The sequence below is a fragment of the Aythya fuligula genome, chromosome 14 (genome assembly GCF_009819795.1).
Source record: "Aythya fuligula isolate bAytFul2 chromosome 14, bAytFul2.pri, whole genome shotgun sequence".
Classification (NCBI taxonomy): Eukaryota; Metazoa; Chordata; class Aves; order Anseriformes; family Anatidae; genus Aythya; species Aythya fuligula.
The window spans coordinates 9,810,727-9,823,782 of record NC_045572.1 but is presented as its reverse complement, the minus strand read 5'-3'; the positions used below and the strand labels follow the sequence as shown (position 1 = coordinate 9,823,782).

Here is a 13,056-nt window from a genome sequence, read left to right as displayed (position 1 = left end):
TGGATCTTACTCAGTGCCAACATTTTGCCCTTCTGCTCCAAAAACCTCTCTAACTGGCTTCGTTTTGACATCGCAGTTCAGCCCTCAGAACCACAAAATCCAACCCAGTTTGGGAAGCCAAAGAAGAGAAAGCAGTGAACACCTCTTCCTTGGAGGACCTGCCTGGGAGCCTTCAGGCTGTGTTTCACCTACTTAAACAGGGTAAGTCCCAGATCTGTGCATGCAGATCCAGCTAACAGGGAGCACTCCCTGCTGAAACCAGGCGCGAGCACACGATGCTGCTCTGCACTGAGAGGAACGAAGCTCCGAGTGCTCCCCGACAGCTGTCAGCTCCTCGGACCTGCCAGCTGTGCTCCGGCCACAGCCAGGCTGCAATCTCCCGGCCGTGCCAAATCCCCCGTCCCCCCGAGTCGGCAGAGCCCGGAGGAAGGAGGATGTGGACGGTGCTTTATCTCGGTGACAGCTTTCTGCAGAGCCCGAAATCCGTTTGGCCGTCGGGAACAACGAGTGCAGCTATTGCCAAAAAAGATCACCAACAGCTATTGGCATCATCAACCCGCAGCTACGTGGTTTCCCAAGTGGCACAAGGGATGACAGATTCCTATTAATTCCAGTCAGCAAATGGATTATAAATACTCCCCCAGCCAGTTGCCACCTGATAGGACTGTCCTTAAGTCCTGCAATTGGGGAAGGGAGTTGTCAACTCTAAATTTACCCACCAGCACGTCCTGTGTAAACCGTCCTGCTCGGAGATCCTCGGTAGACACTTGTGCTGGAGCCCAGCATGGATTAGACCAGAAGCTGCGAGTTCCACCTCCCAGACAGACATTTCGCTACTGCTTATCTCAAGACTTCGATGACAGAGAGGAGAGCGGGATGGGTTTGACAGGATGCGTTGGTGTATTGGGCATCCAATTGCCCTGGCAGTCAAATCAAGTCTGAGCTAACGAAGTGATCAAAAGCCGGACCCACCTAACGTCTGTGTGATGAGGTAACAGCTCCTGCTCCTAAGGATAGCCTTCCACGTCCTAAACACGCACCACCACAACTGATAGAAGTAAACCCACGCCAAGGATGGGGTGTCTGAAACCAGACGGGGGAAGGCAGAGCAGACAGAGATAGCATTCCCTGGAAAAGCAGCGGGCAGGACGCTAGAATTTGTACAAACAGGCTGCTCACTTGCAGAACTGTGGCTAAATGGATTTGGTTTTACAAAAGGGAAAGTAAACAAAAAGCAAGGAGCTCTGATTTTTCTACCTTCAGAACAACCCTAGTGTCTGCAAAGTGGGCAAACGCTCACGCTAGCAGCACCTGTCTGCTGTAGGTTTCTAATCCCCCCCCAAAAAAAGAGTCCGAGTAGGGCAGTTTTGCAAACAATCAGTTCAAAGCACTTCCCTAGAGAAACTTTTTTTTTTTTTCTCCCCGCTGTCTTTTCATGCACACAAGCTTTCCGAGCTCATCATCTGGAGACAGCCTTTCACCCCTGTGCTGGATGGCCACTGATAAAATCTGCCCTCGGTGAGCCAAAGACGGGAACGACATGGCTGTGGTGGGCCGCGTTACATTCTGCTCTGCTTTGGGCTTTTTCCGATTTCATGCCCCGAGGTTATCCTCCAGTTATTGTTCTGTGCTCCCGAGGAAGCCCAGCATCTCAGGCAGCAGCGAGAGGCTTCTGCTCCAGATGGCACCCACATCCTGGGGACCCAAAAACACCCTGTTTTCCCCCAAACCCTGCCAGCCCTGGGGGCTCCCAGGCAGGGCTGCAGGTCCCACAAGGTGGCACTCGGCCACAGAACGAGGGACAGCAGCTTGACAACCCCGTGGCAACTTCTGGGCAGAGCCTCGCGAAGACTTGTCCCATATTTCCAATATTTTCACTTGCTGAGGGTTTTTTCTCAGTTGAGCCAAAAGGACAACACTCGGGAAAAGCTCAGGGGAGAGCAAGGCTGGGAAATGATGCGTGGCAAAAATCCTGGGGGTCTTTGCTTTGAGAAAATGTGGCACAGCTCTGCATGTAGGACAAGGTTTGTCCTTGTGCCTCTATACCAGAAACAGGCGTTTCTGTCACCTACATGAGAATCACTGTAAGCAGGCCTAGATATACACCCTGCTAAACTGCAATTTCTCTGTGCTTTCTACATTCTTTGATGATTGTAGCATTTTTTAACAAAAAAATACTTACAGTCACACTGCAGCTAGCTCAGACTGGGTGCCCCAGCTCGGTGGGTGCTTTTAACCTTCATCTTAAATTTCCTGGGCAATAGGGAATAACTCCATAGAGGAGATATTCCCCCTAACAGGGAATAAAACCAATACCTCCTTGGTTTCCTCCCACATGTTGGATGATGAAGGTCGAACCGCCCGCACCAAAGAGCTCAGACACCCCCGAAATGCCAGAGGAGACAAAAAGCTCTCCCTCCGTGCTCTCACATCTTGCTGCGGAGCGAGGCCTGGGGCCACATGCTCAACAGGAAGGATAAAACTAAATATTGAGTGGCTGCTTGATACACGAGCGCTGTTCATCCTGTGTGCTTTGGGAAGCAGAGGCTGGGAGGGGGGGGGAAGCAAAGCTAAAAACCCAAAGCCCCATTGCTGACTGTGAACGTACACAGCAGAGGGTCACATCCTGAGTGCCTGACTTTGCAGCTCGCTCAGCAGCCTTTTTATCCTGTTTCTTACTTCTTGCAGAATTTGTATAAAAATTGGTTGAGAGCGAGCCCAGCGACCAGCCAAGTGAGGGGCAGATTTCAAAATGCAGATTTACTCCAGGGCTTCTGGGGCTTATCACAGAGCCAACAACATTTACTCACATCAAACTACAGAACAGAAATGTGTATTGCAAGACATTTTATCCTCCTGTTAATCCAGCTACAGCTAACAAGTCATTCTGAATAAACGTGGTGGGAATGAGGAGAGAGGGTCAGCTAAGCAAATGGACCTACACTGCTTCCCCCAGACCTCCACCACAGTCACACCTCCTCCTGCCCAGCACCTGAAACTCAGCACAAACACAGCCAAGGCTCGGTCTGGCCGAGTTTTCGCTCCCCTGAAGAACTGTGAAGTTCCCAGGACAGGAGATGCACGGTGGTTTTCTGCTCCCTGTTTTGCCACAGCTTCCATCACCTTAAGTGCAAAGCTCTGCCTGAACGTGAACTACTGGATCAGGTTCATATTTTGTAAATATTATTGTTATTTTATGGACCTTGGCATCAACAAGAGCAAAGATAGAGGAGCTAGAATACAACACAATGGTTTTGAGCGTGGCTGTTATTTGTCCATTTTTTAAAAAGCGGGGAGGGAGGAGGAAAAGGATAGTTTAGAATTGTGGTTAAACACATTTTTTTCTCTAGAGGCATTTAGGTTTTTGCCTTTGCTTTGTTTATTCTTCTTTGGGGCTAAGTAAAGTCATATTTTTAAACATAGGACATCCCCCCTTTCCTTTTTAAATACTGAAATTCTAAGAGTCACTCTAGATAGGGCTCAGGCTGCTCTGACTGACTGGAACCAAATGCATCTTTCAGAGTGTTTTCTTGTGGCCTAAGGAAGTATTTATTTTTTCAGTCATTCCACTTGGATGTACCTTTGTTCATTTTCCAGAGGTGGTTCTGTTTCATCTTTTTCTTTTTTCTTTTAAATTACACCGTGCACTAGCATTCGTAGTTCAGGCCTCGGTTCTGTTATGAATACTTCAAGCACATGAATGATCCTCAAAATCCAGATATTTAAAATGTGACCAGCACTTTAGGATCTTACTGAATCAGCACTTAATATTTCCTTAATTCTCTTTTGGGGATTTACCGCCTTTTAACTTTTCTTAAAAGCGGATGCCCAAGCCAGCTCCGACATACACAAAACCAAGGGCACATTTTTACCAAAGCATGTCTGGTTCTGACTGCATGAGAAGCAGAGACAAGGGCTTTGGCTACAAACACAGCAGTGCCCCTGTCCCCGGGATGGACTCTGCCAAGGGCTGGAAGGCGCAGGACAGCTAATCCCGAGCTACATTCACGGGGGCAGTGGTGGAAACAACTTCTGGACACAGCAAAGGAAAAAAAGCCTCCAAAAATACTTTGGGATAGATTTCTTTTTTCCCCCCAGGCTATGGCTAAAAAGTGTTTCCGAACACGAGGAGCCACAGCGAGGGTCCCAGAGGTTTCGGGCACCCCGTGCAGAGGCAGCGTGGAGGATCCGCGGGCCGTGGCCAGAGGTCGGGAGTGCATCGCCCAGGCGAGTGGCCAGGGCACGGAGGGGCTGAGCTGGGGCAGCCGGCATCTGGGAAGAAGTAACGCAAAGCCTGACAGCTCGGAGCCGGCCAGATGTTTTCATCATTACGGAAAAAATCTGCTGGTGCCTCTTTGCCCAGAGAAACGCTGGAGGAGGAAATATCCTCTTGAGCTCTGATCGGGGCTGCGGATTCAAAACTGCAAGGGGCCAGGGACAGAAAAAAAAAAAAAAAAAAAAAAAAAAAAAACAGGAAGGAAGAAAGGATCTTTTCTGCCTCTGGCTCTAATATTTAACACGAAGATGCCCCAGAAGGCTGCATTGCCTCCTCAGGGATTTTTTCCCAAGCTCGCTGCCCTGGAGGGCTGCAGAGACAGGGCCTGAACGGGGCCCCTGGGTGCCCCCCCCGGGTGTTCCCGTCCCTGGGGCTGCAGCAGGTGCTGCCCCGGGGCTGCAGGCAGGGTTTGGGGAGCACGGCTGTCCTGCCCGCTTCCAAAACTGGCACGGAAGGGGGCCGCTGGCTCCCCCCGAGCGGCTCCCCGGGATTCGCCCTTCCCATCGGATCCCCCCTTCCCAAAAGCCCCATCCCCTGCCGGCTCCCCCTGGCTAATTTTAGCTTCCAGACGCGAGGGTCGGTGAGATTAAAATCCGGGAGTGCCCCCCCGGGAGCGCCCCCCCGGGAGCGTGCGAAACCGTCAGAAAACACCGGCAGTCAAAACTAAAATTCTGCTATTTCTTTACGAAATAAACCCCATCCCCAAAATCAATTCACGGGAGAGTTTTGCCGTTTCGTGCATTTCATTTTGATATGCTTAGTCCTGTTTTTTAATGGAAAATCAGGGATTGCGGCGTTGTGCTGCGGGGCTGCACGGGGAGCCTGCCGCCCGCACCGAGCCCTGCCCTCGGCCGCTGGGCTAATTCCTTGTTAATTGGCTATGAGGGAATTGGAGAGAGGGAGGCGGAAAAAAATAGATGGGTTTGGCTATGCGACGGTAGATATTGGTAAATACGCGGTTGGTAAATAGAGGGTATGCGAGTAGCATCGGAAATTTAAAAAGAAATTTGCGAAGATGTAAGAAACCTGGAAATTTTATACATATAAAAAAAAAATAAAAATCTAAAGAAGTTTTACAAGATTTTCGTTTTTCTCGCGCTCTCGAAATACGGCGTATTTTATCGCCAGCGATTGCATATTCCTCGGGCTGACAAAACCCCTATCCCGCCAGCCCGTTTGCCACTCTCTGTCTCCCGTCTACCTTATTTTTGCCCAGGCTGCTTCTCAACCTTTCCTCTCTCTGCAGCCCAAGCCGCAGCAGGACTCGGAGCTTCGCTTTTACGGCTCCTTGGAGAGGGGCAGAGCCGGGATCCTCCGCTCCGGAGACACCGACCGCCCCGGAGCTGCGATAGCGCCCTACGGATTATTTCCCCCGAGTCGGGAGAAACAGCGGCTGGAGGGCGAGGGCCTGATCCTGCCCTTGCCCCTATTCCTGCTCCCGGGGGCAGAAATCTCACAGCCGAGCCCCGCCGAGCAGGTGCGGGGAGCCCCTTTTTTGCCCCTTTTCCCCTTTTATCAAACTCCCCGGTGGGCAAGGGAGGGAAAGCAAGATGAAACGTAAAGCAGAAAATAAAAGCAGGGACGAGCGTCCCAGGTTAGCGTGAGTTTATTTCGTTTTTATTTAACATATTTTTTTTAATTCACACTTTAATTCATTCCTGCACTCCGCAGGAGCCCCCGGGGGCGGGTGGGGACGGCGCAGGGCACCGGAGAGCTCCGGCCCGGCCGTGTCCCTCCCCCGGGACAGCTCAGCCGTGCCCGGTAAGGACCGGGGAAGCCTTCCCGGTGCTGGGACGAGGAGGTAGAGCAGAGCCCCCGAGCCCGGTGCCGGCTCCTTGCGGGTGGAAGCGGTGCTCGGCGGGGACAGGGACCCCCCCGCCCCGGCGCTTGCCCTTTCAGCAGCCGATTTCACGCCTCCGGTTGTGGGTCACAGGCTGGGCCCTCGCAGGACCCGAGGGGACATCGCCGGGAGACGCCAGAGCGGAGGTGGGGGTCAGGGCTCTGTAATTTTCCCCGCCCGGCTCCAGCCTCCCCCCTCCCCGGCTCGGCGCAGGGCAGGGGCTCCAGGCTGCACCCCGGGCGGGGAGGTAAAAATCCCCTTTAGGCCAAACACAGCCCAAACATTAAATCACATTAAATGTGTCCCTCTCTTTTTCCTTCCCCACCTCCGACCCGTGCCTCCCCGCTTCCAGGCTGTGCACCAAGAGCAGTCCCCGGCCCCGGGGGGGGGATCGGAGCAGCCCCCCCGGCGTGCGAAGCGCGCACCCAAGCCGGATGAGATTTGCACGGCTAGCAGGAAGCATCCGAGCAGTCAGACCTTGATCTCCTCTGGAAAGCGCCGTGAGGACAGACGAGCTGCAACCCCCCGAAATGCTCCCGGCCGGGAGGCTGCCCCCCTTCCTGGGAACAGCTCCGCCGGGGGCAGGCGGGTAGGGGCAGGCTGCGGGGGCAGCCCGCGATGTCCTTCGTTTTAAAACGGCTTTGACCATCACCCGCCACCGGCGCATCCCGGATCGAGCCGTTGTTGCGTTCGTGAAGTCTCTTCGTTTGGTTTTCCTGCCCCTAAAATAACCGCACTGCTTCTGCCCTGCTCGCGTTCCCCCGGGAAACGTACCCAGAGCTTTTGTAATTAACTGTAATTAAGCTTTTCCCCGAAGGCAGGTGAGCGGCGCGTACCGGAGGCAGCGTTAAAACCGCGATCGCCGCGTTAATGCTCAGGAGCTGGGAAGGGAAGGGAAGGACGGCGAAATCCCAGATCCCCTCTTTCACCAGCGAACCCGGCCCGGGCAGAAAGGTTAGAGGCGAGGTAAAAGCAGAGCCTTGGATTTATCTGACGGGCTCCCAGCCTTCAGCCGGGGGGTGAAAGCCCACCTCCAGCGCCCGCGGGGCAGGAGCCAGCCTAATTGTCAGATTCCAGGCACGGAGCCCAGCGAGGGCAGCAGGGGAAAAGCCACGGGCACGTTTTGCTGTCCCGAAGTCCCCCTGCCCGGGTCAGCGGCGGAGGCAGAGGAGCGACCACTGAGCCACCCCCCCAGCGCTGCTCCCGCGGGGGCGCCTACCAAAACCCCACCAGAGCGCGCTGCTTTTGGTCTGTTTTTTTTGCAGAAATGGCCTCAAAACGCGGGGATGAAGAAGCCGGGCGGCTCTGCCGTGCTTCCCGGCCGGGTGCCGCAGCCTCCCGGAGCGCACAGCAGCAGCCCGGGGATGCCGCAGCGAGCCCCGGCCCCTCGCCAAGGGCCCCTCGCCGCTGCCCTGGGCGTCAAGGTCAAACTTCTCCCTCTTTTTTTTTTTTTTTTTTTTTCTTTTTCCTCCTTGCTCCATCCCCTGGATGAAGCGCTGGAGGCTGGGGCCGCTCTCCTCGCCAGCAGCTCGGCGGGGAAAAGCGCGCTTCGTTACGGCAAAAAAAAAAAAAAAAGAGCAAAAATAATAATAATTAAAAAAATCAGAACGAGGACAGGAGGCGATTTTAGCCGCGGCAGAGCGAAGCGCCTGGACAGCTCCAAAGCCACATTTCCCCGCAGAAAGGCGGAGGGGCGAAGCGAGCCCTTCCCCAAACCGGGGCAGCCCCGGGGGATGCCGAGGTCCCAGCGGCTCCCAGGGGGGAACTGGGAGATTGGCACCAGGTCGCGCAACGAAACCCTAATAGGCTATTTCGGGACTACTGGCTCTTAACAAATCTATAGCACCTGAAGTGTTAGCACTCAATTAGTGACAAGGTTTCAAAACCCGGCGTTTACCGGCGAGGTATAAACAGAGTCCTGGGAGATAGCCGGGAATTAGAGCGGGAGGGGGCCCTGGACGTCTTAACCGGCTGGCATTAAGAGGAAAACTTTTTAAAAGGCCCCATCTCGCTCTCTAAACAGTCCGAGGTGTCGAAAGCTCGGGGGGAGGGAGGATGTGCTCTCCGGGACTAATTGCGTGGATTTTTTGTTTGTTTTCAGCGAGAAAAGGTCTCTCTCTATATCCATGCACATGTATTTAAACGAATTTCATTTAACAAGCGCGGAAAGAAGCGACGAGGGGTGTGAAAATCAAAGGGGCGCGGGGACCACGCTTAGTCCGGAGCGATCCAAAGCGACCCCAAAGCACCGCAGGAGCGGTGCGGGACAGCTCGGGGGGCCGGGCACCGGTGATGCCCGGCGCCTCCCGGGGTCTCGGGACCCTCCTGCTGAGGGCCAGGAGGTCCCTTGGGTGCCAGCCCCAGAGCCGAGGTGCCTGCAGGGTGCGGAGCCCGGTGTGCGGGGCCATAAAGGACGGCGGTGCGAGGTGCCCGCAGCCAGCCCCGGCTGTCGGGGCGAGCCTCGGCCCCTCCGCCCTGCCACGAAAACGGAGCCGGGCTCGGAGCAGCGAACTGGAGAGCACCGGGGAGAGGGGCAGGGGGGGAGCGGGTGGCGAGCCCCGACCCGGAAAGTCCGTGAGCTGCTGTGTGTCAGGGGCTTATTCATCAATCAGCCGGACACAGAGCAGACCTGGCCTCTCTTTGCGGAGTGTTTGCTTTTTCACCAATTATTGCGGCCCTGCAGCTCTTTTTGTTGATACAGTAGTTCTAAAAAGTGCTAATGTTCATTTATCAGGGGGCCGAGGCCGGGACTCCCACTAGTTGTGATTCTTCCAAAAATATAAACACGCAGAGAAGGGCTAAGGCTAAAGCCCCCATTTGTTTCTAAACTGCAGTATTAAAAGTGATGCATTGTTGAAGATAAAGCGGAGATAACGCTGTCTGTCTCCAATGAATGTCTCCCCGCCGCATTAATGACATTCCAAATGATAGCTGCGGCTTATCGTTCAATTAATCACTTCCACCCTCTGCAGCCGGGCCCACATCGATCGGGAGCCGCCGGCTGATTTGGGGCTGGAGGAAGCCCTCCAGGCCTCGCTTCGGGGCTGTTCGGTGCCCGGCGGCTCTCTCCTCCTCTTCCTCCCCGGGGACGCCCCGGCGGGGATGCGCTGCGGGCCGGGGGCAGCCGGGGCCGGACCCCGCTGGGGTCGGAGCCGCTTCCCTTGGGGCTCAGCAGGATGGGGAAGGGGCTGTGGGGCAGGCAGAGCCTCCGCACCCCACTCGACGAGCTCCGAGACCGAGCCGAGACGGGTGTTTTCCCTCCCCAGCACCTCGGCTGGACCCGGGTTTCTCAGCCCCTAAAACAGGCGGACCTGCAGCCGCCGCTCGGGCTTTTAGGGGAGGTGGAGGCCGCTTCATTATTTTGGTATTTACCGAGCCTATCCCAATAAACTTGTAGGGTAACGGAAAGGAGACAACGGGACCGGGAAGGCGGCCGCGCTGTGCACCACGAAGCGGGCTGGGGCTGAGCGGGGCTGCCGAGGCTGCCTCCACCTTCCCAGGGAGCTTCTCCCCTTTTCCTACAGCCGAGGAAAATCCCCCCCGAGCTGTCCCGGCCTCCTCGGGACTCGTTCCCCAGCGAAGCCCGGGGGAAGCGCAGCCGCCAGGAGCGGGACGGCCGCTGTGCCGCCTCCCTCCCCCGCTAAATAGCAATATTTCAGTAAATATTTTCGATAAATAGCGAAAATCCGGATCTGATTCACGACCAAACCGCTCCCAGGACGGTAGCAGGAGGCTGCAGCAAGAGGTTGCAATCGCTGCTGCAGCCCCGAGCCCCAAAGTCCTGGTCCCGAACTCCCAGCATCGCCCGAAAAAAAATAAAAAAATCCTGAACCAAATTTCCCCAAAACACAAAACCTCTCCCTGGAGAGAGAAGCAGGGGAAAAACTGCCCAGGGACGGCTGCTACGGGCAGGTGCCTGTTTTTTTCCCCGCCTCGGAAAATATTTTCTCCCTTGAGCGGGAGGAGGACGCTTTGCTGGCAGGAGCACGGGGACAAATCCTACAAATTGCCCCTCGGTGGCTGCCTGCGAGCCGCAGCCTCCCCGGCAGGGCACGGCCGAGGGCTCCCCAACTCACCGCATCCACGGGGGCTCCTCCGCTCGCTCCCCGGCCTCCGCTCCCCTTGCCCCGCAGGGCTCGGAGCCTGCCGGAGCCGGGCAGCCCGCACCAAAGAAGTCGTTCAAGGGGGAATTTTTTTTTTTCCTCCCACCCCTAAGCCAAGAAAGAGCCGTAACGCCCCCGGCTGCTGGGGACACAGCGAGGTTTGCTGCTCCCTCGGCCCCTGGCCCCGTGTTTTCAAACGCTGGCACAAACAGCGTTTTTTTTTAAAAAAATAAGGTTGGTTTGGGGCTGAAAGCTTTACGAACAACGGCGGAAAAAAAAAAACAACACCCCTCGTTCCGACCTCCAGAGCCCGGGGGTCGCTCTCTATCAGCTGGCTTTTGCAGGCGGGTGAACCCTAAGCACGGATTTCCCCTTCGCACAACAGTGACCTCCCGTTTTCTGGTCCCTGCGCTCGGATATTGCAGAATGCTAAAAACGAAACCTCCGCTCCTTGGCTTAAAAAAAAAAAAAAAATGAAATCAGCACATATTTGGTTGATGGTTTCCTCCCGGCCTGTTTATTTAATCTGACTGTATGATAGATGGCATCAGATAGGGGCTTTGTACACATTAGGCCATTCTGGATTTTTTTTTTTTTTTTTTTTTTTACTAAATGGATCAACAAACTCGGCGGGGAAAGCTGGATAAATACAGTGCCGCCCCTTTAAACGAGCGGGGATGTTTTGGAGATGTATTACTATATTAGGTGACATGCAACTTTGCATCTCTCATACCATCACCGCAATGTTGGCCAATAGAAAGCTAAAGTCCCCCAAAAAGTGCCTAGTCCCTCCTTCCAATCCCTTATGGTCCGCTCCTACCTGCCTGCAGTGCACAAGGCGAGGCTGCTGGCGGGGATGCTATGTGCCCCCTCGGCGAGCTCCACCGCCGCTCCACCTCGGCCGCTCCTCGCCTCCTCTTCCATGACCCCGGGCTCCGGCCGCTGCCCCTCTCTCCTCTGCCATGTTTCCTAGCCCTGTGACGACGACCCCTTTCTCGGTCAAGGATATTTTGAACCTGGAGCAGCACCAGAGCGGCCTGGCCCCCATGGAGCTGCCGTCGCCCTCCTGCATGCTGGCCGCCTTCAAGCAGGAGGCGTTCGCCACCGAGCCGCCCGCGCTGCCCGACCTGCGGGAGGAGCTGCCCGAACCTCCCCCGGCCAAAGCGGCCTTCCCCAGCCCTTACTACGTTAAGAGCTACGCGGAGATGGACTCGGCCAAGGACCCCAAAGCGGATAAGAAAGGTAAAGGCGGGCGGCGAGGCGCTGCTGGCGAGCGGGGAGGCTGGGGAGGCACCGGCACCGGCTGCCCGGCCGAGGGGCTCGGGGGAGACAAAGCGAGGGGAGAAGCATCTCCACCCCATATCCCCCCTATATCCCCCCCACATCCCCCTCCAGACATCCCCCCGGCCCTGCAGCCCCTCGGAAAGGAAAGATCCCCGGCCCTCCGACGGCCAAGCTCGCTGCCAAAACAGGAGGTGAAGGCACAATGTCACACGCGAGGCCTCCTTTGTGTCCAAACAGCAATTAGGTGACAAGTTTTATTGCTAATTAATAGCTCTGCTGAGCCTGCCTCCGCGCCCGGGGTTCGATGCAAAGGGCACACGTGCGAGAAAGCCAAGCCGTGGCAGAGACGAGCGTGACTAAAATCGGCGCGGAGCCTCCTTGTTTACAACATAATAATAACGAGAATAACAATAATAAAGAAGACAAATTGCTTAAAGAGGTACTTGAGCGAGCAGGACTGAGCCAGCGGCGCTGCCACAAGAGCGAGCCAGCAGCAGTGGGGCCGGGGGGAAGAGACAGCGCTGTGGGGTCTTCCTCAGCGCACACGGCTTGTTTAACCCCACTTTTCTTCTCTTCCTTTTTTTTTTTTTTTTTTTTTAAATTATTTTTTTCCACCCCTTCCCTCTTTTTCCTTTGCCTGTTTAATTTGCTGCAGAGCTGTGCTCCCTGCACAAGAGCCTGGAGCAGGAGAAGAGAGACCTGGACGATCCCGAGCGCCCCAGACAGCGGAAGAGGAGGAAACCTCGCGTCCTCTTTTCCCAGGCCCAAGTCTACGAACTGGAGAGAAGGTTCAAGCAGCAGAAGTATCTCTCGGCTCCCGAAAGAGACCATCTAGCCAACGTCCTAAAGCTCACCTCCACCCAGGTGAAAATTTGGTTCCAGAATAGAAGGTATAAATGCAAAAGGCAGAGACAGGATCAGACCCTCGAGATGGTGGGGATCCCGCCGCCCCGGCGGATAGCCGTGCCGGTGCTGGTACGGGACGGGAAGCCCTGCCTGGGGGAGTCTTCGCCCTACAGCTCGCCCTACAACGTCAGCATTAACCCCTATAGCTACAACGCCTACCCCGCGTACCCCAACTACAACAGCCCGGCCTGCAACGCCAACTACAACTGCAACTACCCCTCCGTGCAGCCCATGCAGCCCTCGGCGGCCGGCAACAACTTCATGAACTTCAGCGTGGGGGACTTGAATTCGGTGCAGACACCCATCCCGCAGGGGAACGCGGGCATCTCCACGTTGCACGGGATCCGAGCCTGGTAGGGCGGCCCCACAGGGGAACCCCACAACCGGGGGGGGGCCTCAGCCGTGCCTGGGAGCCGCTCTCGGGACACTTGGGTGCTGCGGGGGGATGAGGACGGGTCGCTGGAGCATCCCGCTGGAGCTCAGGAGCCTGGCACCCATCTCTGTGGGGAGCCCTCCGGTGTTTGGAGCTGGCACTGGGGGGCTGCTCCCACCCCCGGCCGTGCCGGACCCCTCTGGCTCCCCGCTTCCAGCGGGGTCTTTGCCCCATAGTTCTCCCCCTTCCTTCCTACAAAGCAGCCACTCATTTT

General features: G+C 55.9%; 1 protein-coding gene across 1 annotated transcript; it reads left to right on the top strand.

Annotated features, from left to right (window-relative positions):
* Window positions 1-11,181: 11,181 nt before the first annotated feature.
* NKX2-5 (NK2 homeobox 5) lies at window positions 11,182-12,766 on the top strand. Its single transcript, XM_032197222.1, has 2 exons — window positions 11,182-11,461; window positions 12,159-12,766. The coding sequence occupies exons 1-2, from the start codon at window positions 11,182-11,184 to the stop codon at window positions 12,764-12,766; spliced, it is 888 nt and encodes a 295-aa protein (XP_032053113.1).
* Window positions 12,767-13,056: the final 290 nt, after the last annotated feature.

Coding starts and splice junctions, on each gene's coding strand:
- NKX2-5 (XM_032197222.1), top strand. CDS start 11,182: ATGTTTCCTAGCCCTGTGACGACGACCCCTTTCTCGGTCAAGGATATT. Junction 11,462..12,158: donor CCCCAAAGCGGATAAGAAAG/GTAAAGGCGGGC, acceptor AATTTGCTGCAG/AGCTGTGCTCCCTGCACAAG.